This window comes from Drosophila yakuba, chromosome 3L (genome assembly GCF_016746365.2).
Source record: "Drosophila yakuba strain Tai18E2 chromosome 3L, Prin_Dyak_Tai18E2_2.1, whole genome shotgun sequence".
Lineage (NCBI taxonomy): Eukaryota > Metazoa > Arthropoda > Insecta > Diptera > Drosophilidae > Drosophila > Drosophila yakuba.
The window spans coordinates 10,000,001-10,026,697 of record NC_052529.2 but is presented as its reverse complement, the minus strand read 5'-3'; the positions used below and the strand labels follow the sequence as shown (position 1 = coordinate 10,026,697).

The 26,697-nt window shown below is 40.7% G+C and overlaps 5 protein-coding genes across 7 annotated transcripts in view; 1 reads left to right on the top strand and 4 right to left on the bottom strand.

Annotated features, from left to right (window-relative positions):
• The window catches only part of LOC6533566 (fibroblast growth factor receptor-like 1), a 96,798-nt gene extending 81,743 nt beyond the window's left edge, over positions 1 to 15,055 (bottom strand). For both annotated transcript variants that reach the window (XM_015194665.3, XM_002094240.4), the window contains exon 1: positions 13,858 to 15,055. The gene's annotated coding sequence lies outside the window, so the exon portion shown is untranslated. The remainder of the gene's footprint in view (positions 1 to 13,857) is intronic.
• Positions 15,056 to 15,605: 550 nt separating this feature from the next.
• On the bottom strand, positions 15,606 to 16,366 carry LOC6533565 (N-alpha-acetyltransferase daf-31). Its single transcript, XM_039374383.2, has one exon. It carries the CDS (start codon positions 16,364 to 16,366, stop codon positions 15,776 to 15,778), a length of 591 nt encoding a protein of 196 aa, XP_039230317.1. The 3' UTR covers positions 15,606 to 15,775.
• Positions 16,367 to 16,394: 28 nt separating this feature from the next.
• Positions 16,395 to 17,332, bottom strand: LOC6533564 (small integral membrane protein 13). 2 transcript variants are annotated; one of them, XM_002094238.4, is made up of 3 exons: positions 17,266 to 17,332; positions 16,662 to 16,782; positions 16,395 to 16,563 (listed from the first exon to the last, which is right to left on the bottom strand). In XM_002094238.4, exons 2-3 carry the CDS (start codon positions 16,738 to 16,740, stop codon positions 16,406 to 16,408), a joined length of 237 nt encoding a protein of 78 aa, XP_002094274.1. In that variant the 5' UTR covers positions 16,741 to 16,782; positions 17,266 to 17,332; the 3' UTR covers positions 16,395 to 16,405. The 2 variants fall into 2 exon arrangements, with proteins under 2 accessions (XP_002094274.1, XP_039230318.1); XM_039374384.2 differs by lacking the exon at positions 17,266 to 17,332 and adding an exon at positions 16,819 to 16,837 and having other exon boundaries at positions 16,662 to 16,768.
• Positions 17,333 to 17,598: 266 nt separating this feature from the next.
• LOC6533563 lies at positions 17,599 to 18,627 on the top strand. The gene is made up of 2 exons (XM_002094237.4): positions 17,599 to 18,008; positions 18,068 to 18,627. Exons 1-2 carry the CDS (start codon positions 17,694 to 17,696, stop codon positions 18,458 to 18,460), a joined length of 708 nt encoding a protein of 235 aa, XP_002094273.1. The 5' UTR covers positions 17,599 to 17,693; the 3' UTR covers positions 18,461 to 18,627.
• LOC6533562 (caspase Dronc) lies at positions 18,566 to 21,486 on the bottom strand. Its single transcript, XM_002094236.4, has 2 exons — positions 20,632 to 21,486; positions 18,566 to 19,846 (listed from the first exon to the last, which is right to left on the bottom strand). Exons 1-2 carry the CDS (start codon positions 21,076 to 21,078, stop codon positions 18,938 to 18,940), a joined length of 1,356 nt encoding a protein of 451 aa, XP_002094272.1. The 5' UTR covers positions 21,079 to 21,486; the 3' UTR covers positions 18,566 to 18,937.
• Between the last annotated feature and the right edge of the window lie 5,211 nt (positions 21,487 to 26,697).

Genomic DNA, 26,697 nt, shown 5'->3' with positions numbered 1-26,697 from the left:
TTGCCCCTGCTGCTGTCATTGCTCTCTTTTTTTCACGGGTTCACCCACCTACAATTCCAATTTTGTTCACTTTACCTTGGCGCATTCATTAGGTGAATGACTTCAGCCTACATAAATTGTACACGCGCCACGCCCCCATTACCTGTGAAAAAATCAAAAAAGTCTGAGCCAAAAAGAGCACAAAGGAATTCCAATTTCAATTCACTCGAAGTGCAAAGCGAAAAATTTTGCGTATTCGAAGTAAATTTATCAGCTGCTAACTATTGAAGGGCACAAGGTGCAAGGATAAAGGGCAAAGCTGCCATTGAAACAATGTCAAATTGTGTGGCCTTTTTCTAAGATGAAATTCACTTGAAAAATGGGTATATGATTTTTTTCTCGGAATAAAAATCTCTTAGCGAAATCCCGCTTTTAGAAAAAAAAGAAATTTGTGTGTTCTGATAATGTCACTTTGACATTAGGCATCTGGAAGAAGAATAGGCATGGGAATTTCTCTTCAAACGTATTTAAGAATAGGTTTATTCTTTAAACTGAGATATGATTTCGCCTAAAGACTTTTGAGCGCAGAGTGAGCAACACTTAAATAAATAAAACTGTTAACACTTATTTCAGAATTGAATTATATGTGCTTACGGCACAAAAAACTAAGGAAATATAAATAAAATTTCACTCAGCTCGAATGGCATCGTCCTTTTCATTATCATCCCTGGGTTTACTTGCCAAATACGCGCCCAATTAAAACATAATTCATGGCCAAGAGCAGCTTAGTGCTCTTTATGCGCCCAATGGCTCCCCAGTGAGCGTTTGTAACTGCACAACAATAACTGGGCCAGAAATATAAAAAGCCGGATCACGAGAACGAGGCGAAACAGATATAGAGGCCAACAAGAGGTAAGCAATGGCAAGTCGACTTTAATTTGTTTTTCCGGTGCTACCACGGATGGAAACCGAAATGAACTCGCCGGAGGAGCTGCACACTTGCGGGCAGCGGGCACATAAAAAATATCATAACTATATGGAGTATTCGTATATACACAAAAACAAAAAATATATATACATATATATGCGATGGCATGGTGGCGGAGAGAAACATTTATGCGCATTGAAACGGAGCTGAGTAAAAATGTAAACAATTTTTTTTTTATTCGAGGCCAGGAACATGTATGGCTTTTTATGAAGAACCGGCCGGGGCCAAAAAGCAGGCCAATGGCCACTGGCAGTGGCTAACAAATGGCCCAATCCGGAACGGACTCCTCCGGCAGACAAATGCACTGGGGTGCCACAAACAGACAGACAGACAGACGGACAGAAAGGCAGTTGGACTGCGGACTACACATGACCCACTGGCTCTCTGTGTGAAGCGGCATAACGAGTGCTTTAATAATTAATATTACTCATACGCAGCGTTGGACGTTGCGATACTATGCGATGCGATGCGATGTGATGCGATGTGAGGCGATGTGAGGCGATGCGAGGCGAGGAGAAGCTCCTTCTCGGGCAGTATAAATCATAAAACCTGCACTCAGCGCGCATATTAAATCCATCGGGCTAATGAACGCTGAAACTGATTGATGAAGCCCAGACGTTCTTTGCAAAACCCCTTTTTTCGCCAGCAAAAGTATCCATATCTTTGTATCTTTTGTAGCTTTTGCTGTTACTTCAATTAATAACGAAGCGCGAAAAGTTTCACTTTGCCAGCAGCAGCAGCAGCGGCAGCATTAACATTTTGCATTCATTCATTAGGAGCCAAGCAAAGTTTACTCCGATGATAAATTGTAGAATTTAGGGAGAACTCAACCTTGCTAGAGGCGGCGAGCGGGAAATCAAACTTCTTCACTAATTCATTTTCATTTGGCCCCGAAAGCGAAAATTTAAAAATTTTCGACCCTTTTTTCCGCAACTTCTAATCAAGATAAACAGGGAACAAAGTACTTAAAAGTACTTAAGTACTCTTTTATGTAAAAATAAATAACAACGTGCACTTTTCAAAAAAAAAAAATTAAATAAATATGCTATTAAGTAAAATTGATGTAGGTGCTGAATAAATAATAAATTCTGATAGATTTACATATATATTATTAGTTGAAAGAATGCGTTTTTATTGACACATAAATCTTTTATTATATTTCTACATTTTTTGTTAACTATAGGCAAAGCTATTGTGATATGTATAATCCAGAAGTTCTGAAAGTTTTATTGAAACAAATAACCCTTAAGAAGGTATAACGCAGTCGCAACCCTTTCATTTATATCATTGGCATTCGTCTTGTTTCCGTTTATGTTGTTTCTTTGGGCATCGGGGACAGAACATAATTTGAATTATTAATTAGCGCGTAATTAGTCGGGTTGATGTTGGCCCGCCTCGTTTTTGTGCCTCTTCTTGTTCTGACCACGTCTTGCGGCCATAATTTTGATACCCGTCCCGCAGAGCCTTTGATCTTCGCAGGGATACTACGTCTTTTGATTACCTAATTCGTTTACCTCGCCGCCCGACACCAAAACTTTTTATGTAGCTTTGTAAAATGCATAGAAATTTATCGGGCAAAAAATAACTCATTATGTGTCAAAAGCACATCCCACCCACTCCCTTAACCACCACCCAGTACCCCTTGACCCAATTAAAAGCGGCGCTCAAATCGGAAAGTTTGGCTTTATGGCTCTTGTTGGGCAGAGAAACCTCCTGGAGAACCCCCTAGAAAATCCATAGAAAACTCACTAGAATACCCCCTGGAAAACGCACTAGAAAACCCACTAGAAAACTCCTCAAAAAAGGGTCAAAAGCCGCGACTGTCCGCGCCATTAAAGCAACTGTGCAGTGGCTTATCAAGTGAAGCTTAAACCCTCGAGTGAAGCACCCTGTTTCAAAAGAGATGGGGGATGTCCGCGATTCCCTCCAATGATCCTCGGCGAAAACTCAAAGTCAAACAACATGAAATGACAGTTTTATTTATTTTTCAGCGCTGTGCTTAAAATAGTCAAAAAGTTTTAATGACTTTACGCTGGCTAAACGACAGCGAGCCACATTTTCCCCAATATCCGGCTCTTGTCAAGTGGGAAATGTACGAAAAAAAATGGAATCGTAAAATAAAGCCACAATCTTGAACATTTCAGCATACAAAGTCGAAAGCGAAAACATCAAAAATCGTATACAAATTAAATGTAAATGTGCACTGAACACCAGTTGTTAAATGTCAATTTTCGAATTTTCATAGAATTTTGATAAGCACCACTACTTAAAAGGGGAAAACCCACTTAGTTTTGCTCGCACAATATCCGAAAATGGCATAAAATTACGTCAATAAAAAAAGGTGCGCGACAAGAGTTCGCATTTATATGCAAACACGAGGGTCTGCTCACCTCTCCATTTGCATGCATATATGTATATGTACCCCAATGTATTTATAAGCATGCAGATGGGGAAATCCTTGGCATTTTATCGAGCAAACTTTTCGACATATAATTCACACCAGCTGCTAATTTAAGCGCCCGAATTAATGACTCGGGCATAAAATTCTATGACTTTAGACGGGGGTTCGCAGGGAGCACTCGTAAATTTCCTGCTCAAACACGCGACCAGGATTTGGTCAAAAGTCGAATGAAGTCAAGTGGGCGATAAGGCAGATTTAGTCATAAAAACCCCTTATAAATTATAGCCCACCAACGCAACCAGTGATTTGATTACTTTCACTGGGCGAGGGCAGTGTTTGAATTTAATTTCGTTAATAATGGCAATCGTGTTAATAAAACTGATCGGTTTAGTAACGAATTTTTATTTCGAAATTTAAATTAAATTGGAATTGAAGAAAGGACAGCAAAGGTAAACTAGTTTTGTAAAAATTTCAGTGAAAGCGAATTTTTTTTCATTAACTTTACAAGTGTCAAATTGGTGCAAAGTTTTGCCCGCAACCAAGTTTACCAACTTCTGTCCCCAGCACAATCCCAACACTTTAGTGAAATATTATTACATTTCCTTTAAGCCTCATTTCAGTGACCAAGTTTTTATGCCGTCGCTTAGCCTGCGAGGAAGAAACTTTCAAATACCGCACAATATTTAAACTTTGCCCAATTATAAGTTCAATTATACGTCCCGAACTCGCCGTTCGCTGGCCCTTTTTCGTTTGTGTTAACAACAAGAACTGTTTAATTTTGGTCAGAACATTTGCTCTACTTTATAGCATTATAAAAGAGCAATGCAGAAACGAATTTGTATATGCCCTCTTCACTCGGCAACAGTGTTCAACATGGCCAATTTACTGCGGACAGAGGACGATGCCTGGACGATGGCTTCTCCCTCTAAAATTCCCTTTTCGCCGCCGGAACTTTGACGTTTGGTCTGTCAAAGTTTTGAAGCTGGCGTTTTCGCAGTGACAAAACATATATATATTTATATAATATATATACGGCGATCCCTCTGGGTAAGAGTAAGATTAAATCAGAGCCGCACAAACTGCATTAAAAAGTTATGGGAAAAAAATTGGTAAACAAGACAAAAACCAGCAGATGAAATTGCATTATTTCTTGTGTTTTATAATGTTTTCATACGATTTTATTCTTTTTTTTTGGCCGAATAGTGCTGTTTGTCTTTAGTTTTTGACTTAGTTGGGCATTTTCACAGCAATTTATAATAGAGCGAAAAATTGGAACGCAAATAAAATGCAAATGAAATTTGTGCTAATAAAATTCAGTTACAAACTTTCGGCAATGGCATACGAAAATATTGCTCGCTGGCGACTGCCGCGAAATGCGTTATTTACACAGTCCTCACGTATACATTTTTACCCACACATACACACTCGACACACACCCAAACATACACCCACACATGGACACAAGCGGCACCATGTGCTGCTGACCTGGTGTTGCATAAATTAAGGCGCCCGCAATGCATCGCATTTGACATTTGAACCGCTCGACCGCCACAAAATTGGCAACTGCCATCCGCAGATGGTTTTGCCATTCAACATTTTACCAGTTGACCAGCTTACCAGTTTTCCGCTTTCAGTTTCCAGTTGCCATTTACCGTTGCGTTTTAAACCGTGCCTAAGTGAATTTTCGCGCTGCAATTGACGCCTGCATACATCACGCATACGCCGTGTGCAACTTGCGGGTTAATTGCGGCAGCATAAACGATTCAGCGCCTATGAATGTTCCATAAGGGTACCATGGTTCCAATCGCCATGGCTTTCACTACCCAGTTTGGTTGGCAAACATTTCATTAGTAAACGGGGCTTAATTTGGAAACATTGGGACATTTGACGTTACCAATTAACAAAAATTCAACGAACTCATTTGTATTCTGCGCCTGAATTTATGAGTAACAAAATAAATTGAAAGGTCGTCTTTGTGCTTCCATATAAATAACTGGATAAAAAAAACATTTTTGCCGTACAGCTTTTTATGCTGCTTTTTGAATTGAACGAACTCAAATCAATCATTTCATATAAATACATATTTCCCATTTGCGTCGGATCTTTTACCTCCATTACTTTTGATTCAGTGTTTGTACATAATCAGTAAATATTTATCAAAATGAAAAACCAATTTAAGATATTAATTATTTAAATCCACGGATTTTTTTTTTACCCACCAAGTAAAAATATATAAGTATTAAATTATGTTATTTTATGTATTTTACTGAATTTAAGGAACAATAACTATTTTGAAAAAGCATCTTAAAAAAACTCAGTGGTGCAAATAAAAAGCCATAAATTATACATAAATTACATTCTATTCTCCTAGCTAGTTAAAGTAAATCTCAAAATTCAAATCAGTAGAGTTAAAGCCCCAAACTAGTTGGCACTCAAGCGATATCCCACACCGCCTCATTACCCGTAGTCCATCTTTGATCCATCTGAAAGACAGATTAGGCAAACTTTATGCCCCGGGCCATTCAAATTGCCGCTTGACCCAATGGCCCGGCCCATTAAAAATCTCTTGGGTGGCTGGTGGGTGGGAATGGAGAAGGGAGAGAAGGGGGAGAAGGAAGGTCTGCCCTCGAGCGCCATTATGTCCATGTCAACGTATCTGAAGAGGAGCACTTGAGAGCACCCTCGGTGCTGGAAATACCGACTGTTGGGTGGGTGGTTGGGCTCGTGGCATCAGTTTCACCAGCGGCATCAGCATCAGTCTCATCTTGAATCCGCATTAATTTACGCTCATTGTTGGGCGCCAGTATCTTCGACAGTGCTCCTACGTACCGACGAGCTTTGTTTTGCATTGTCACGCAAAGTGTTGCTTACTGTGCCCCCTTCGGGTGCCACTGATCCCAATCCTGCTCCTCTGTCCTGGCTCCCCCATCAATCCTCCGCCCCAATGTTATCGCGCATCAACAAGGCATAATAAGGAGGGCACGCTTACCCACTTGGCTAAGACAAAAGCAGCCTTGTTGTTTGCTTCTGTTTTTTTGGTTCTCACACTCGAACACCATCTGTACTTGCAAAAATTATGCTCTAATGTCGAAAATCAATGAATTCAAACTGCAAAAACTCGGGTGTCTCAAAATGTAATTATTACATTCGAAAACTATTTCGTTGCTGAACTTTAAACTATTGGTAAAACTACATGTTGCTTTTAATTATAAGATTTTAATATATTTTATTGGTAAAAAAGTGGTCAGCATGCTTCATACTTCTATTAAGTAGTATGTTTGACCTTATGTTATCGCATTTTTTCCCAGTGCTTCTAACTTGCCTCCCCGCTTTCTGTGGAGCATTTGCACCCAGCTTGACTTTTTTTAATATCCCTGATATTTGCGCCTGTTATCATTCGATGGATGCGATGCCGCCTGTGGGCCTCCTGCTGCGTCTAGTTGTTTGCCAGGCCCACCCAACAGTTAGCCCCCCAAAAAGCACCCCCCCCCCTCCAAAAACCCCCACCCCTCGTCGCACTGCTCTTGTTATTCATGTCGTCATTTCCTATTGTCGTCGTCGCTGTAATTGTTGTTGCCATTCTGGTTTCAGCCGTCGTCCTACATGCGCGCCCAGCAACTTGTTTTCATTTTACGCTTGCCTGCCGCCTTTCAGCCGCTTCCCCTGCCACGCCCCTATTCCACCGCCCCCTTTCTGAGCGACCCACCAGCTGTCGTTGTCATTTTGTACAATTTTGCGCTCTGATTTTTAAATATAATCCAAAAGCAACGCTACTGCTGCTAGTTTGCTATCTGCATCTATACACTGGAAATAATATTTGGCAAATGTGAAAAATGATTTGAATACGGTACCCAGTTATTAAAACATGTTATATTATAAATGCACTAAAAGAAGACCATCACTTTTCTTGTTTTAAAAATTTTCTTGTTTAAAATATTATTTTGTAACTTATTTTACTAAGCATGCATAATATTTTTATAAAAATTTAATCTTAATAATTCTGTAAAAATTGAATACAACTACATTTAAATTATATGGTATTTATATATATTTTTGTTTAAAAATAGTTTTTGAAACTGTTATAAAAAAATGAGAGTTTTCAGTTTTTTCTTTCTATGTATTTTGACTGTGAATTGTTGGGCGGCCCAAGTCACGCGATATCGCGAAATCCGCTTTAGCGGAAATCTAATTGCACATCATCTCTCTCTCCGTCCTGCTCCCTCTGCGATTTTCCTCGCTTTCCCGATTTTCCCTCTTTGCCTTTTGGGATGCTGACTGTGGCCGTAGGCTGATTTTAACATAATGCTTTTTTAAATGCAAAGTTACAAACACTCGCTTGTTGCCCGCTGCCTCGGCCCCAAAGCGGCCCCGCCCCCTCCTGCCTCCTGCCTCCTAGCCCTCTGCCCCCCTCTTCCTCCACCGCCTCTCCCCTTTCAACCTCCACCCCCTCGCCTGTGTATTAGCACATTTTATGGCAGCGTCCACAGGCAACAGCCAGCATGGCATTAGCATAAAGCAGACACAAAAGGCGAAAAGGAATAAAATAAAACAAGTCGGAATTATTTCATCCCCTCACGAGTCTCGAACGATTGATACCCCCCACCAGCTGATACATTTCGTAAGCCAGAATTCGTATTACACAATTTTCAACACATTTATCCACACTTGAAATAGTTAACAAGCTTAAATAATTAAAAGCAAAAGCGAATTAAGACAAATTTAATTCGATTATCGTTCACGTGCACATAAGAATACTTTCTTAATGACCTAATCACATAATCACCATCATCGTTAATTCGGAAATTTTCAGCTAGCAAATTTGTCAAATCAATATTCTCGTAAGTCTTGAAGGAATTTTAAAAGCTTTTCATGCAACAAAAAGCAGTAAGCTGCATAAGATAATTTTCCGTTGGTACTTTATTTCAGAGTTTTTCCGGCCATTGCATTTCTTTAACTGAAAGCTTATCCGGGATAATCAAGCTCTGGCTTTAGCTGATTACAGGGTATTAATACCCTTGAACAGCACACATGCTGAAATATATTTTTTTTACAAATTAATTTGCGGTCCTGTTGACATTTGACTTTCCTCATGTGGCCTGTCTTCTTTTAATTAATGTAAATATTTTTGCTGCTCACGGCGCGAATTCGCGATGTGAAAACTCTCGACTGTAATGCATTTTAGACAATATTTAACCATAATCAAGTTGCACCCGATGGTCCAATAATACCTATTGACAACCAACTTCCATTCATATTTGGTATAAACATTTGCCCAGCATAAAACCGAATTTTAATTAAGTGCTGCCACAGTAGGTGAAATTCCATGGCGTTTACCGCTGAAATAGTTTTCGAACATGTCGGACAGGTAAGTGTCAATAAATCGGGTAAACATTTTCAGCCCGAACCGAACCGCAAACCAATTTTCGGTGTTGCAGCTTATATTCCACTATATAGAGTCATCAGTTTCACACTGATTTTCCCCAATTACTTTTGCGCCAAAAGTTGCCAACTAATTTTGCCAACTAGTTTTTGGGTATTTCACTTCACCCGCAAAAAAAACGCCGATTTTCCATTCCTTTTCCGCCATTTCTAGCCGGCAACGCGGCGTATACGCAATATTCGCGCAAATTGAGCATTTGATTTGACGGGCAAACGTCGCCGCCAAATGCCTTTGACAGCAGGCATCAAGCTCAAGAGCAATCGAATAAGGAATAGCAGAGTACGGTGTGGAAAACTCGGGAAAGCTGAATAAAAGAGTGACGACCGACCAAAAAAAAGAGAGAGGCCTCAATGCGGCACTTTTTTCCCCCTTCTCAACGCCGTTTCCATTTACGTTGTTTACATTTTGCCAAGGCGTGTTGTTTTTTCTTGTTGCTGCCAAAAGGCAAACGACACCCGCCGCTTGATGGGATGCGATGCGGGTCATGTAATGGCCATGGCCATGTCGCATAGGTGGGCCTAGATCATGCACAGCGAGAAAATCGTGCATCGAGTGGATGAACATCCCCAGAGATAACGTCACTTATGCAGTTCATCTGCTTGCGTGAGCTAATCCAGTCGGTTGAATCAAATACAGCTTAGAAGTTCAGAGTCTGGAAAATCGCTTAAATTAAGTTTTCATGAAACGATTGAATGGAGAGATATGGGTGCACTTAAAAAATCATTTTAAAGGAAATCGATACTGAAGAACTCAAGAAGTTTAGAATCAAAACAATTTGGTCAAGCACTAAATAAATGATTAAATTTTAAATGTAATTAAAGTGTCCAAGTATATTCCGAGTTTTTAACTATTTATACATACGGGTGATGCTGAGTTTTTGATGTATGCTTCACTCTTTCAAATTTCTCCCAGTGTACTTGACGTTAACTGTGACACCAGCGATAACCGAAGTCTTGCTTGTTTTGTGCTCAACCCAACAGCATCGAGAGAGTTGCGTGTTTATTTTTTTCACCTCAGACCCACTAGCATTTTCTTTATTTTTTCTGTTTTTTTTATTTTTTGTCACTTTCAGCTATCAGTGGGCGGATGAGTGGTTGTATTTCGGAAGTATGTGGCCCCAAAAAAAAGGGGGAGTGTCAGTGTATTAAAGAAACATCTGGCAGACCGCCCTTTCCTTTGCCACGAGGAAACGCCCTCATCCTCGTCGGCCTGCTTAAATTTAATTTAAAGGCTCAAGTCGGACAAACAAGTGCACGTGAAATCGGGGGCGTTGTCCCCATTTATGGGCGTGGCTGCAGCGGCATTGACACAGCATTGAGCATCAGAAATTAGCGTGACCAAGCCTTAATTGTGGACCAAAGTGTGGGCCTGGATGGGGCGCTTGTTGGCCAACTTGGGACCTCGAAATCTAGTGTAAACAGGCAGCAAGTCAGAGGGCACAGTTGGAAAATTTGCACAGACCACTCGAATATTCGGGGTCATCAAGGAGTTAAGGCCTTTGTTGAACCCAGAACCTTTGTCAGATTTAAACACTTTCGGACACTTGAGTTTGACACTCGTTATTGAGACTTCACTTTAAATTAACATAATTTCTCCTTTTCTATTTCGGTCCTCCATTTTTTATTTTAAACGTGAACCGACGACCCTTCGATTGTAATAGAAAGTAATGCGCTTTGTGCTTCGAGCCGATGATGATTATTACAAGTTTCATTTTGGTCGCCCTTTTCATTGCCCAACCTGGGTACGTCCATTAACCGAAATGAGTGCAATTCAAAATAATATCCAAAGGACCCAACTGGGATGACACTTTCGCCGGCAAACCAGAAACTTTGCCTCCCAGCAGGACATTTGTGCTGATTGTTTTGCAAAGATTCTGGGATACTCGGAGATTCGCACCCGGAATTTTCGGGCCTTCGTATGGGGATTATTCGTTCAACGGCAACTTTCGGTCGGCCAAAAATCATAAATCTTTTTAATTTCATTGATCAACTTTGGCCAACCGGCCAAAAACTTTCGCTGGCCCCAAGGAAAGTTTCGCACTCGACTCCCCCAGGACAGATTTTGCCTGACAATTAAATCGATGGCAGATAAATATTAAACTTAAACTTTCAATTCATTGCTGCAAAATTATGTGTTGCTCGTGCAGCTCGAATTTTTGTTGATCTTTTTTTTCTTCCACTCGCTTGATGGAGCAGCAATAAAAAATCACATTTCATGGGGAACATGAACTCCGCCGGGGATGCAGGAAAAGATGCCGGAACCGGAAAATAAATAAATGCCATAGCATAAACAAAGGAAGAATGGCGAATTGGGTGTAGTTGTGGCTCCTACGGTCCAGATAAAGAACCTTATAAATTGAAACAAAGTGGACAGTGATTGGAAAAATCAATGGGGCATACGGACAGTGTATCCCAAAAATGTAACTACTTGGCGGTTACTTGTGAGTGGAAATTGGGTAGGATATCGTAAGGCGTACTGCAAACGTAATGAGAAAAAATGCGATAATTCAAAAAAGGCCATCATTCAAACCCCCAAATCCAAATAACCATATTCGTCTGGAAGGCATAAGGGTCAACTTTTAATGAACATGCCACCTTCCTTAGTAAGAATCCTGATTTTACAACTCGTGTCCTTTGCAGCACCGCTTACAGAACTTACATATTCGCACTCGTTAATAACTTTTCATGTTGTGGCAGCACAGCAGCCTCGTTTCTTGTTTCTGTAAATAACTTCTGAGAATATGTTTGCGCAGTATGCAAAACTTTTCGATTGTGGCAATCGTTCCTTGGGCGCAGCACACGTGCATTCTGAGAATCTGATTTCGGAGTTGATTTAAGAACTTTATAAAGAGGGCAAAAATGTGTAATGAGAAGCGGCGATATTCTTTTGAATACAGACAGCCGAGCACTATTGACAGCAATAAATGCATTGGGTTGCGATTTAAACGATTTAAAAGAACCGTCCTTGCAATCATCGCCATTCAAGGGGGATTTACATATTAAAATATACAATATGCACAATGAGACCGATGGTTTCCATCGCCGTCCATTTACTGCAGTCGCCTTTTGCGAGCGGCTCATTTGAGGAAATATTTAATCTCGAGTAAATGAATTATAAATGCAATTTGCTGGCAGCTCTATTTCTTGTTTTGCCGCCGCCTTACTTATGTTGCGTCTTTGTCCTCCCAGTCGGAGAATTAATTACACCGCTGAAAGTTGATTCCCGCCATAGATGGGGATGGGGATGCGGATGCGAATGCGGATCCGGATGCGGATGCGGAAGCCCTTGTGCCAATGCGACCACAACTGACCCAGTTGTTTAATTGAATTGAAGCCATAAACACTTGGAGTAGAACGACCACAGCCGCACAAAACGAGAACGCGTCGGGAATGAAAAATGGCCACGGCCAGGAGCACTCGCTAAATAACTTTAATTAGTAGTGCGAGAGCGGCCATCAATCACCTTTGCTCGCCTGCGACAGAAAGAGAGGGCCTCGCAGAGCTGGCCAGCAGAAGCGGAAACGGAAATGGCAAGCGGAAATGCCAACGGATGCCACGTGGCCATTGCTAAGCATTTTGACAGCTGCGCCTGTCGCCTATGCAACAAAACACACACACACACTGCTGCAAAGTTGATCAATGGGGATTTAAGTCTAGTTAACTTATTACCTGAGCTATCTTAAAAGCATATTGTAAAGTTCATTGAAACTGTGGAAAGCGTAGGGAATATATTTTTGAATATAAATAAAAAGGAAACATTTGAACAAAGTTAAAGGGCTAACTTTAAACAGCCATGAGATAAAGGCTTTTAATTTAAAAACTAAATATATGTATATTATTATAATAAATTTAGTACTAAGTTACATGATAAATACAAAAATCCTACAAAGTCTTAGAAAATGTTGATTTATCTACATGTGTAAAGGTGCATTTCTTCAAGGCATCATATTTTTGTTATTTCTGTTCATGCTCTAGAAATTAAGGAAACGCTAGAAAGGAGGGAATTAATCAAATTGCAAATTTCATCAGCGTGGCCAGAAAAAGCTGCATAAAAACAAGAAAAGCAGATGCGGCGAAGCTGGCTCTTTTTTTTTTTAGCGAGTGGCAGGCAAAGTTGTTGACATCTTGTGAGCCAACACGTACCGCCAGCCAGCAGCAACAAAAACACACGCACAGCAGCACAGCACACAAAAAGTAGTAAACACTTGACGGGAGCAGCAGAAACAACACGAGCAAACAGCCAGTAGTGTGGCAAGGAGAAGGAAGGACCAGAACTGGAGCTACAGCAAATGTTTGTTTAAAAATGATGCGAGCCCCGACGAAAGAACAAGAATTTCGAAATGGGATGGGTTTTTTGGATGGTTTTTTTGGTGGATGGGGGGCGGGTTAAGGATGGGGGATTGGGGATCGGATGCTTCTGCTGCCACTGACAGATGCAAGACGCGTTGACAGTGACAAAGACAATGATGACGACGACGGCGACGACGACGATGGTTATGTTTGGGGCTCATCATCAGCAGGCGATGTGAGGGATGTGGGGATGGAGGCCAGCATTTGGCATAATCCTGCTGACAAAATGTCATTACACCATCCACACATAGTGAAGTTGCCTTTTGAAGTTTTCCGTGGAGGCGGAAAAGGCACTGCATGCTTAAATAAATAAATATGCCTTCCCGCTGACAGGAAAAGTTCGTAGGGTTAGCGTGTGCTGAAGTCTGGTGATTTTCCATACGAAGGGAAAATAAGTTTTCCAGAGACATTTGCTCAAATTACAGTCATATTTAAATAGCACAAGATTTTGTTGGCGTTACTTGTGCGATTCTTGGTTTATCATTTCAAAAAAGTTCATTTTCTAAATGGATATTTGTAGCTATCATTTATTATCAGTATGAGATAATATTAAACCAAATATTTACACTTATAAATGTGTAGGAAGCAAGCGCATTATCTAGCTGCTTTCATTCAAACTTTTCGATAGAAACTTACAAATAATTGGCTAAATGCAGCTGGTGGTACCTGTAAAACCGGGCATGTAGTCCTGTTGACTTACCACAACACTTTTCGAAGTAGTCCTTGTTCCGGAGTCTGTTGCAGCTGCAGCTATTCCACTTTCCCCCGAGGATCGGCAGTCACGCGAGTGGCCCAGTCATTGACAAATGGCCAGAGAACTGCTATTGTTTTAGTTTTATTATATTTTACTTCTCCTCATTTCCAGAGCACTTTTCGTTGGCGCTTTCCCCCGCTTCCTCCTCGCGAATTGGCCTAGTTTGTTGTTTAGGATTTAGTCTTGTTTTCCAAATATATATGAACATACATATTTATGTATGTAGGGATGTGTGTGGGTTTACCCCTGGTTTCGGTAGGCCTGCAGTTTTGAGTTACTTGGCACTTGGCTAATGCTTTTGTCTGCTTTTCTTCTGCTTTTCCTATGCTTTTTCCATGCTTTTCTGCCAGACGGGCGACGCAGTGTCTTTGCTTGCACTTGAGGAACCGTTATCTGGGTGGTGTACGAGTGTGCGAGTGTGCGACTGTGTGTGCGTTTTTTGTGTGGTTGAATTAGCGAGTGAGACACGAACTTTTGACCCCGTTTCGACAATAACAACACGAGAAGAGCAGAGGCTTGGCTTCCATTCTCCGGCTTTTTGAACCACTGGCCGGCTTTTTGGCTTTTGAACACCGAAAGCGTTTACATTTATGTCCGTGACTGTTCTGTTGTGGGTTCTGAGGATGGCTCGAATGAAAGGGTTTTCTTAAGTACCCTCGCTTTTATTGATTTACCAGGGCGTTATAGCCCACAAATATAATAAAAATCAGACATTTCCCATTCGATTTGGGTTACCAATCAGCTTTAACTTTTGCATCAATAAAGTGTGCTTACCGTTAGAACTTTACGCACTTTCCCTATTTTCGGGTTAACACTCATCACATTCACTGTTCCATATGTTTTTAAGGGTTTTTTCGTTTGCAAATTGTTTATTGTTTCCGCGTTTTTTATTGATTTCGCTGGGCGTATTTTCCACAATCATAATAAATGGCAGTCATATCCCGTTAGTTTTTTATAACCCATCAGCTGTATTTCCTGCGCTCTTCCTCTTCCCCTCTTTGTAAAGAGTGAATTTACCGTTAAGGTTTTATTAGCACTTTTCACTGCAATTGATGAAGTTCCGATTTGGGTTTTGCGCACGTTTTACGTAGCTAGCCGAAAACTGATAAAACATCCGCATACATGTTGTTTTTGCTCAGCCAGCGCCTCACGAACTGAGTTTAAGAACGGCGAAAATACGCGAAAAGCCAGCATCTCAGCTCAGCTGTGATTGCGGTACTTTCGCTCTCTCTCTTTGGCGCCATCCGGAAAAAGTACCGTTCTCCACGTGGCCAGCGAACAGCTGTTGCCGCAGATGTTCCACTGAGCATGCGCAAAAGGCGCTATTCGTGGAAAACTGGGAAATTGTAAAGCTCCGTTGCTGGAAAATCGGTTGAACTGGGAACAGTTGTTCGCCATTTTCATATGCTATAAAGGTTTTTCCACCAGCGCGACACCTACACGTTGATGGCATTGCAAAATGGTGCCCAAAAGTTGGCGCGAAAGTCAACACTTTGCACATAAAGACATCTTTCCGCTTGGCCAACTTTTCGGGCCAACAAACTTTTCACATTACAAAAAGCCCACATTTTTTAACCCACATTTGGCATGAATTTACCAATTACTTGGGGTAAACGGACCTCGAGCACAAAAGAATGTTAAATCATTTGAAGTATTCAGTTATTTACCAAAGGAAAACAAAAATATTGAATACGTAAAATTTTTAGAAAAAATCTTTAAACCCTACTATTGTTAAAAACATTCGTTTTTTGTCATTACTTTTGTTTTAATTTTAGTTACGCTTTATATGTTAATTAATTACAAAACCCTAATGCACAAAAATGCAAAAAACATCGAAACCCGCATGCGCCGGCAGCGAAATGGTTCAGCAACAATGGCCATCGTGACCGCTGTGGTTGTGCGAGTGGCCGTGTCCGCTGGACCTGTGGGCCACCTTGTCCTCCTCCTCGCCCGCTTGCTTCGAAGCCTTGGCCTGATCCTCATCTGCGAACTCGCTGAGGTCGCGCCGCATGGCGTAAGCATCCTCGCCATCGGCATAGTACTTGGGCTCCACCTCGATGATCTTGAACTTGAGGGCGTTGGTGTAGAGGTTCAGGGCAGCCCGATTGCTCTTTCTCACGTGCAGAGACACGTACTGGGCATTAAAGCACTCGACCATGGCCTGGGACGCCTGGTTCATGAGTTTCTGGGCCAGGCCCAAACGCCGATAGGAACGCTTGACCGCTAGCGAGGTGATGTGCCCATGGCGGCTCTCCTCATTGGGCTCCGGCTCCTCCATCTTGGCCAGGACATAGCCCACAATACCGCCCTTATCGTCCTCGGCCACGTAGCTAAGCTGAGGCCAGGTGAGTCCGTGGTAGAAGTAGTACTTCATCTGGTAGTTTTCGGGCAGGCACAGCAGATTGCAGTGCTGCATGGTCATTAGGTCTTCCGGTTTTGCGCAGCGGATGTTCATGGTGAGGCTGTGTAGATGAGCTTGTGGCTTAAGTGCTTCCTAGTCTCGGCGAGCTTTCCTGGCTCTGCCGTGGTGTTGTGGCTGTTGATTCTGATGATCCCAAGCAAGTGGTTGCTGCTCCTCTGGCTCCTCCTGACCCAGCAACTCGCGTACCAGACGAAATTTCGATAGAAACGCCTTCCAGATGAGGAACCAGCCTAGAAAAAAAAAAGCGTCAAATTTCCAGATGAGTTGTAGTACGGAGCATAGAAATTCGATGCCAATATAGCGTGATCGTCTGCGGGCGCCTGCTTACCCAACAAAATAATTGCTGCGACGATACTAACAGAGGCTAATATGGTGAAAATGAAAGCCAAGCCCGTTTGCAGGGTCATTCTAACAGGGTAGCACGAAATCAGGAAACTACAAACATTAAACTATAAATGGGAATTGAAAATAATAATTAAAACTACTTGTAAATGGTTTAGTGTTAGTTTCTAGCAGCAAATAAAATGTTCTTTTTCCACGATTTGGATTGCTATCACAATAAAAATCAGCTGTCCTCTAGGTGTGGCCGTTTTACAACACTGAATAATACCAGGGATGCATTTTTTTTTTTTGTACTACAAAAAGACAAATTGGGATATTTGCAAAGATGAACAAAAAAATATATATAAAGGTTACAGTCAAATATGTATATTCTCTTGTTAATGCAAAAGTTCAACTAATATGGTTTCAACTTCTATTTAATAGGTCCTAGCACAAGTAACTTTTGTTGCCACCAAAAACCACATGGGGTTATGAGTTCCACTAAGCAGTCTGTAAGCCCTTTTGATATAAGCTGTTCGATGAATCGTTCATTGCGACATGCACACATTACTAATAGTCCCGCGTTTGGGTTAGTTTTATTCAATATCCACCTGGCTGTTTAATTTATTTATATTCGCGAGTGAGCACACTTCTTGCACACTAATTTTATACACCGGCACCAGTATGACCAGAGCTAGCGTAGGTCGAAGAACCACAAAATACCAGCCTCAAAATATACTAAGCACCTACTGCACTTGACTTTTGAATATAATTCAAAAATTCGAATATATAGATTTTCGATCACAAAAAAGTTTACTATAGTTTCTCAGAGGTTCATGGCATACCCACTCCATTGTAAAATAAATTCAATAATTGTTTGTATAGTTAAAAATACCTAAATGTGTAGGATATGAAAAATACCAAAGCGATAACTGTTTGCATGTATGCATCTCAAAACAGCTGTTTTGCAGCAAACAATTTACCTGGACAAACACAGCGCAATTAAACAAATGCCATTTGCGCAGTATAACTAAGAAAAATGCAGGAATTTTCGGCCAAACGGGACGCGCTGTTTGCATGTCTCGACGATGCGAGCAAGGAGCTGCGGGGAACTGCCTTGGATCAGAGCAAGGCCAAGGCGTTTTCCATCAACGCCCTTGATCGAGGAAACAAATCCGGAAACGTATCCGGATCCGGACAGGTGATGAACTACCGCCACGGCCGCAGCATTGATGCTGGCCTCGATCCGGAGGATGGAAGACTGCGTCGGCTGCGCGGCAAGGAGAGCATTTTTAAGAAACCGGAACTTCCCATTGGACGCTGTTTGAAACCCCGTAAAACGCCAGATTACCAGGTTACAGACCAGCCCTTTCCATTTAGATTTCCCGTATTAAAGCTCAACCTACTCCCCAGGTAAATCCCCACAAATGGAAGAAGTACTCCCTGTCCGATGTGGACATTTCCGATCAGAGCAACTCCGCCGCCGCCTTGTCCTTCCTCCGGCAAATGGATGCACAGCGCGAGGCTGAGGGCGAAGATAACGAATCTCCCCCAGCGGATGGCAAGATCGAGTTCAAGAGGACCAGCAAACTCAACCGCAAGCTCAAGAACCTCAAGCAGCAGGAGGTGGAGGATGTGGAGCTGGACAAGCCCCAGTTAAGGGGCTCCAAGCTGGTGATGCCGGAGTATGTAATTGGCCAAAAGCCCCAAAAGCAAAAGAAATCCAAGACCAAATCGGACCAAAGCCGTGCAGCGGGCAAGCTGCAACTGTCCCACTTAGCGGAGGAGGATGAACAGGATGAATAGGTTAAAATTTATGATCCTAAGATTATATATTTAACAACTAGTGTCACCATCAGAAATGTATTTTAGAAATGTAAATAGACTTTTATTATATAAAAAAACTCGCTGTTTGTCGAGAAATGCCATCGTTTATTTTGTAAATGTACACACTCAAAAATCAGACTGGAAAATTGCTTTACATTTTGCTTAATTGTTCGATTTCTAAAATCTGGCTGTGTATAATGGAATTGTACTATTTGTAAATTGCTGGCAGTTATCACATAAATGACATAATTTCGTACCTCCAAATGAGGTATGTAATACGTATTTGAAGAACACTTAGACGAGTATTTGTCACAAAATACACATATATAGCACGCGAGCACAAAAACACATCATCTAAAGGACATACATAAATGCGACGATAAGAACATAAATACGGTTAAAAAAATGCATATTTTCAGTCGGGAATGCTGCTTTCATCATGGGCAGTGGCTGCGACTACTCAGTGTAAAATCCGGGATTGAAGTACAGTTTCTTGTTGAAGCCAAGATTATCAAAGGCACCGGTCTGCATCGAACCCTTCTTCGTGCGCCTATTGCCCACGGAAGCGTGTGTCTTCTTTAGGATATCCTCGAGATTTGTGTCGTGAGCATGATCGGCCATCACTTCGCAAAACTTCTGGATGTACCAGCTGCCCTCGTCGGGATCCCGGTGGCTAACATAGCCCGGCGTATTGGCATAGCACACCAGAGTGTCTGCGAGAGTTGGCACATTGGGGCTCGGACTGGATATGCCCTCCGTCTGGGCGTCAGGTGCCTCCTCCGGTTGCAACGTATACATTGGCATCATGGGATTGTATTGATTCTGTGGCTGTCCCAAATCATAATTTTCACCGCGGCAAAAGGGGAATATAAGCACCTTTGGCTTGTGCACCAAATAAGGACTGATGTTCGCCTGAAAGTGGTTCTTGATCTCTTGCATATCGACCACAGATCCATCGCAAAACTCCACCTTGTCTTTCTCGTTCACACGATTGCCGTGTGTCATTAGTATCATCACGAAACACTCGGTGTTCTGCACATACGACGACGAGGTTACCTTTCTCAGAATTTCGAAGAACTGATGCTGGTTTACGTTCCCGTAGGGGAAAATCTTAAATCCCAGTTCCCTGAACAAGTGGATCAACGAGTTGCTGTCCACCTCGGCTCCCGTCCGTACGCGCTTTGGCTCCGGAAAGTCCTTTATGTTAACCATTAGCAGAACGCCGCGGTTCCAGCGCGATTGCATCTTATATGTGCCTACCACGTTATCCGTGTATATCTTGTCCGATTTAATAACGACGCGTTGGGGTCCGACAGTGGGGCCCGTGTACGGAGTGAGTGGTCCGAGTGGATCGTTTAGCGGTCTCTGTAAGAGAGGAAACACAATGGAGACAAGGTTTAATTATCAAGTCCCGTGCAATCTGCATTAATAAACGCAATTAACTCAAGTGTGACTGACGTCGCCCAGTTGTGGAATTCGCGCATCTCTCAATATTGTCTATTTACACAGCTGTCAGCAGTCAAGAGGCCATATTTTGATAGAGGTTCTGGTTTAAAACATACCCCACTGAGAAAATAAGTGGGATAGGTAAGTAATAAAGCTTATCAATGGAGCATCTAGTAGGTCTAGTGTTTTATTTTAATTTATACCTCAACAAAAGCCTAATAAATGGATTCTCAATTTGATAAGTGTACTGCTTGGCCATTTGAATCAGAAAAAGATTACACTAGCAACTATATAAGGCGTCATGTGACGTATGCTTGCTAAATTGGGAAAGATGTGATGTCTAAATTCATGCTTCGCACCAAATCGAAAGCAAGTAAATGAATTAACTTCTGATATATGTATTAGTGTAACAAAGTACGTTTCATCATTGATGAATACGGATTAAAAGACCTTGTTTTACATTGGAATGTTCTTATAGATACCTTATCTAATAACATTGTAATCATAATCAAACTAGCGAAGATGAATCACTAAATCAACAAACAGTCAACAAATCTACTTGTGCGCAAATCAATTTGTAAATTGTGCCATAAACCAGTTTTCGTAGGAGTTGTGGGTCATTGACCTGCTGAGCTGCAATTTCACCACCTAAGCATTTCCCTGCAAATTGAATATCTGTTGCATATCTACATGTTTTTGATTACCTTGCTGACACAGGGTCCTTCGAATGCTTGTGGTGAACGGGTGTCCACAATATCGGCTGACTTCCGGCTGGAATTCCGTTCGTTTAGCGAGATAAAGGGTGGCCTTGAACCGGACTCATCGACGGACTCCAATAGCTTGGCGGCATCCAGACAATTGACCTTGTGCAGTGCATCGATCAGCAGGTTGTAGGCGTTGGGACCTCGCTGGGTGATCTTCAAGAAGAGCCGTCGATGCTGCTCCAAGATCACATCCTTATCGTCCATGTTGAATCGCTCCCCATTCAGATCCTCCGTATTTCTCAACATCTGAACGGACAGGATGCCCCGGTGCACGCACTCCGTTGCCAGTTGGTCGTAGTTCGTCCTCGCAACTAGGAAATCCAGATTCTTGCGGATGTGCTCGCGATGCCTCTTTGGCATTCCGATCTCGCGTTCCGGCGGCTGCATTCCGGATATGGCTTGTCCACTCGTTCCGGTGACTCCGCTTTTGGGGAGCGCCAAGGATGAGGCAGTGATCAGTCTCCAATTGGCAGTGGTATTGGCAGTGAGTCACCTCAAGGTTTTTCCGTGACTGACTTCGTTTGGCGCTAGTTTTCGTTTCTTTGTCTCCGCTTTGTTGTCGCCTTTTTGTTCTTGTTCTGCGACTTTCAGGAAGGGGCACAAATCCGCGACACTGCTGCTGTCCTTATTTTTCCAAAAGCAAATTACCTAGTCTATATATTGCACTAGACGATCCTCGCCAGGATCGGGGTTCTTCGAATAAGATTTCTTTTGAAACAAAAGGACTTTCGGGCACTTCGCGCAGCCACTCTCGCCACTAAACGAATAAATCGAACTGTGGGATTGGTGTGGCTGCGCTTGGCTGTGCCAATTTTACCACAAACCGCGAGAGGCATAAATGCAACAAATATTTTTATAGTCAGTAGAACGAAAAGCTGCTACTTCTCAAAAATTAATTTAATTAATTCAATATTTCCTATAAAATAGGGTATTTTATAATCTAATATGTAACAATTTTATATATTCTTTATTAACGATGTTTCTCCTTCAACTTCTCGATCCCTTCTCTACATTCGATATATCGATGATACTATCGTTCATTCTTAAATCTATTCAATTAATTCTATCGATATTTAGTTATTTAGTATTTACAATTATATACAGTTTACATTCGGCCTACCTGACTTATGATCGACCTCGATCTACAATAGTAATGCTATAGTATGGTTTACAACGGTTTTCCAATGTTTCAATCTCGCTGGTTCTAATATACTCTTAAATGGTAATTGGGTTAATTGACAATCATCTACATCAACAATTTCATAACGGTCATTTTCAAATACTCTATTTACTTTATAAGGGCCGCGATACTTGGGTGCGAATTTCTTATTAACTCCAGGTGTTGTATCAATATTTCGTATAGCTACAAAATCTCCGACTTTATATTCCAGAGGGGCTTTATGTTTCTTTGCATAATATTGCTCATTCTTATATTGTGAGTGCTGTATATTCCTATTAGCCTTTAAACGGATACTATCTAAGTCTTTTTGCTCTAAATTAAACTTGTCCTCAATGTATTCTGATAATTCATCAACTATAGGGCCTTTTTGACTAACACCAAATAATAGAATACTAGGTGATTCTTGAGTACTACTATGAATGGAATTATTAATGGCAAACTCAACTTTATTTAATAACTTATACCAATCCGCCTGCTCTATTGGCTCTGATAATTTACCTAACATAGGTGTTAAGATTCTGTTCACTCTCTCTACTTGCCCATTGGCTTGAGGTGCGCCTGTAGCCACCTTGATATGCTCTATTTCACGTTCTTGAAGAAAGGTCGAAAACTCTAGGGAGGTAAAACAAGATCCCCTGTCAGAAATAATTCGTTTTGGACGGCTATAGAAGTCAAAATACCTACTAAGTGAATCTTTTGCTTCACGAGTACTAGTGCTATTTACTGGAAATAGCTTAACAAATTTCGTAAATGAATCTATGACAACAAGGAGGTGTTTTCTTTTTGAATGTATGCTTGGTAACGGTCCTAAATGATCTATGTGAATAGTATGGAAAGGTATACACGGCTTTGGAATGCTATGGAGTGTACGATTATGAATGGTTTTCGGTACTGAATGCAATATACACGGTAAACAATTTCTTATAAAATTTCCTACTTTACTACTCATAGCTGGGAACCAATAGTTTCTCTTTAAATCCTTTACACATTTTTCAGCAGCTAGGTGGCCTAATTTTTCATGTGATAACCTAATTATTTGTTCTTCCATGCAACTCGGAGCATACAGACATAAGGATTCGTCACTATTCTTTTTATAAATAACGCCATCTACTAATTCAAATGAAGTGCAACTACCTTCCTCCACGGCTGTTCTTATCTTAATTATTTCAGGGTCACGCATTTGTTCAGTTTGCAATATAAGGTCAATATCCCTAGGTGTTGCTCCTACTACCCCCACTACTTTAATCGACTCTACTATGGATTTTTCTCTAAACTCCAATTCATTTGGGACACCACCCCAGCTGTCTTTACTATCCTCTATGCTAAAATTATGGTCTTCTGATATATTTGACTGAGTCTCATCTCTACTTTCACAATGCGGCATGTATCTCCTATTTCCTACTCTACTCTCTAAGTTCCTATTATTCCCTATGGATTTAGCTATGGACTCTACGGTATTATCACTATGTTCACTACTCATCAGGGGTTTCGCTAGGGACTCTATGGCGTTATCACTATTTTCTCTAAGTGCATCTAATACTTGAACTTGTCTACTCAACGCATCAACATGAGGCATATTAACACCAGGTCTATGAACTATAGAATAATCATAATTCTCCAATTCCAATGACCATCTCGCTATCTTAGGGTTTATGGCTTTCCTACTCAGTGTCTGCACTAAAGAATTACAATCTGTCACTATTTTAAAATGCCTATGCTCTAAATAAACTCTAAATCGACGTAATGCATTAATAATCGCTAGGGTTTCCAATTCAAAACTATGATACCTAGACTCAGCTGCATTAGTTTTACCTGAATAAAACGATACTGGATGCATCTTGCCATCATCTTGTCTCTGCATAAGGACGGCTCCAAAGCCATGCGAGCTAGCATCTGTATGAAGTTCAGTCTCACGATTAGGGTTAAAGATAGCCAATACTGGAGGATTCGATAATACGGTTTTCAACGATTTAAAAGCTCCTAGTTGTTCTTCATTAAGTGGAAATGGGCCTCCTTGTTTTAATAAATCCGTTAAAGGTTTTGCAATTTTTGCAAAGGATAATACAAAACGCCTAAAATATGAGAAGAATCCTAAGCACGAATGAAGGGTGTTTAAATTTTGCGGTATAGGGAAATTTTTTAAAGCATCTAGGTGTGCTTCACTAGGTGTAATTCCACTACGGTTGATTTTATAGCCAAGGAACTCACATTCAGGTTTTAAAAATTCACATTTTTTTAGGTTAATCTCTAGGTTGTTCTCACTAATACGATCTAATAATTTCTTTAGGATTTCTAAATGTTCCTTTACAGTTTTGGTAGCTATCACTATATCATCCATATACACTACTATTTGCTTGTTTTGAATAAAGTCCACTAATACTTCTGTAATAAATCTTTGAAAAATAGCTGATCCATTTTTTAAGCCAAATGGCATTCTTAAATATTCATATTGCCCATGGGGTGTTACAAATGAGGTAAACGGTACACTCTGTGAATCTACGCCTATTTGGTGGAAGCCACTCTTAAAATCCATTATTGAAAAACATATCTTGCCTTCTAAGTACTCTAAGCAATCTTCAATTAACGGTAATGGGAAATTATCTTTAACTATTCGCTTATTAAGTCCTCTATAATCTACGCACATTCTAAGTTCACCAGATTTCTTTTTAATCAAAACTATGGGAGATGCATAAGGAGATTTACTTTTTCTAATAACATTTTTCTTAAGAAGATCATCAATTATTTCACCTACTTTCTCTTTTTCATAGTATGACAAACGCCTAGGTGAACAATGAAAGGGTGTAGTATCTGTAACTCTAATAGTCATCTGATATATAGGAGCTTTTTTATAATCTAAATTTTTACTTAAATAATGAGTTTTTACTATTTCACTACATTTTTCTTCATAATCTTTTCCGAATCCGTTTCCTACACTAATTAGTTCCTTTAACTCTTCTTCAATATATCCTGCATAGTTACTAAAAAATTGTTCTACTTCTAATTGATTACTTTGTTGGTAACTATTTATATCCTTTTGATTATTTAGTTTTTGGTTATTCAACTTATTTTTACTTAAACAACTAGAATTATTTATATTAGTTTTCTTATTGTAATGGGTTATATATTTACTGGTGAAAAGAGATGCAGAAAACTTGTTATTACTGTCGTTATTAATATTTTTATTTGAAAAATTATATTCCGCATTTATCTGTTTCTTATGTACTAATTGGACTTCCATTATTTTAAGTGAATCTCGCCCTAGTAAGGTAGGTAATGGTAATAATGTGTCTTCTACAACTAATAAACTAACTTTATAAGCTTTTTTATGAAAATATACACTGCATTCAATTTTTGCAAAAATTAATATTTGTTGTCCACCTATTCCATGGTATTTACTTCTTTGAGATTTTAATTTAACATTATTTGGAACTAAAGATTTTTGAATAAAGCTTACTGGACTTCCTGTGTCAAATAAACTTAAAACAGTAATACACCTCTCTTCACCATAAAGAAATCATAACTTAACCGATTGAACCGCTGCCAGGTCATCAGTGTCCGATAGTTCCCCATCTTGCATGGCTGCTACGGTAGTGACGCCCCTCTTCCTCGGGCAGTCCTGGTATTTGTGGTCCTGGCTGTAGCAGTTGAAGCAGGCACCTTCAGGTCTCTTTGGGCGTCTGCACTCGCTCATTATATGCCCCAATTTTCGGCAATTGTAACAACGCACAGCTGTAGGTCGTTGCTGAAGGTTTGTTGATTTAATCATTTTTACATTACTCGAACTATCCACGTTTGCAGCAGCCACCCGTTGATCAGATATCTTTACTTTATCATATATAGTTATCTTCTTGCGCAATTCATCCAACGATTCACAAAAGGCTAAAGAAGTGGCAGCTCCTGTTTTGTCTTGGAGCCCACTCACAATTGCACGAATTACATCAGAATCCGCTAGCGTTGCTTGCTTCGAAATGCCACACATAGCGATGTAATAGTGCAACGTACTTTCATCAGGAAATTTTTGTCTCGCTTCAAGCTGTTTAATCACGTCCCACGCAGTCACTTTTTGTTCAAAAATCGCCAGCAGCTCCTTGCATAGGGTATTCCATGTTAAAGGGTTCACATTGATCATTTGAGCTTTTGCTGATCCGCTTAACATACGCCTAGCAAATATCCAACGGCGTTGATCTGGTACGTCATACGTGTTCATTATATGCTCAAAGTCATTTATCCAACGCCGTATCGGGTAGCCATCATCTCCCGAAAAACAATTAATCAAGGCTTCTATGTCTTTCATCCCAATGACGTCATTTCTCACGGTTCTTGCTCCTCCTTCCATTAACTTAAAATCTGCTTCCAGCTCAGCAACACGCATACGAGCTAGGTACAAGTTTTCCAAGTTGTTTAAATGCTGCATCTCTAACTGTACATATTCAGCCTCTCTTGATAAATCATGCTTTTTCTCGTTTAGCATTTCATTCTTTCTTATTGCCTCATTTCTCGTAGTTATTTCATCATCTTTTCCAGGTATTTCATCATCCACGCTGCCGCTTGGCGCTACACTATGGTTGTCTCTTTCTTCCCTGTGCATGCTGCCACTGTCACCGGTTACAGTTATTGACTTCTCGTAAATTTTAATTTCATCCGAATCCTCGTGCACATTCTCGTTGCCACCGCCAATCGTCTTAATTTCACTTTTAGGAATCGTCACATTAGTTGGTTCTTCATCTGCCTCTATGGTTTTCACTAGGTTTGACGCTATGGTTTTATTTTTATTCTCAGCCATTACACTCTTAACGGCGTTGCGCAGTTGAACTAAAGTCGCGTCT

What these genes read in the sequence shown, in the direction of transcription:
- LOC6533565 (XM_039374383.2), bottom strand. Translation starts at nt 16,366, where the DNA reads ATGAACATCCGCTGCGCAAAACCGGAAGACCTAATGACCATGCAGCAC.
- LOC6533564 (XM_002094238.4), bottom strand. Translation starts at nt 16,740, where the DNA reads ATGACCCTGCAAACGGGCTTGGCTTTCATTTTCACCATATTAGCCTCT. An exon ending in CGCAGCAATTATTTTGTTGG is followed by an intron (nt 16,564 to 16,661) that starts GTAAGCAGGCGC and finishes TTTTTTTTCTAG; the next exon opens with GCTGGTTCCTCATCTGGAAG.
- LOC6533563 (XM_002094237.4), top strand. Translation starts at nt 17,694, where the DNA reads ATGCAGGAATTTTCGGCCAAACGGGACGCGCTGTTTGCATGTCTCGAC. An exon ending in GTAAAACGCCAGATTACCAG is followed by an intron (nt 18,009 to 18,067) that starts GTTACAGACCAG and finishes CCTACTCCCCAG; the next exon opens with GTAAATCCCCACAAATGGAA.
- LOC6533562 (XM_002094236.4), bottom strand. Translation starts at nt 21,078, where the DNA reads ATGCAGCCGCCGGAACGCGAGATCGGAATGCCAAAGAGGCATCGCGAG. An exon ending in AAGGACCCTGTGTCAGCAAG is followed by an intron (nt 19,847 to 20,631) that starts GTAATCAAAAAC and finishes CCTCTCTTACAG; the next exon opens with AGACCGCTAAACGATCCACT.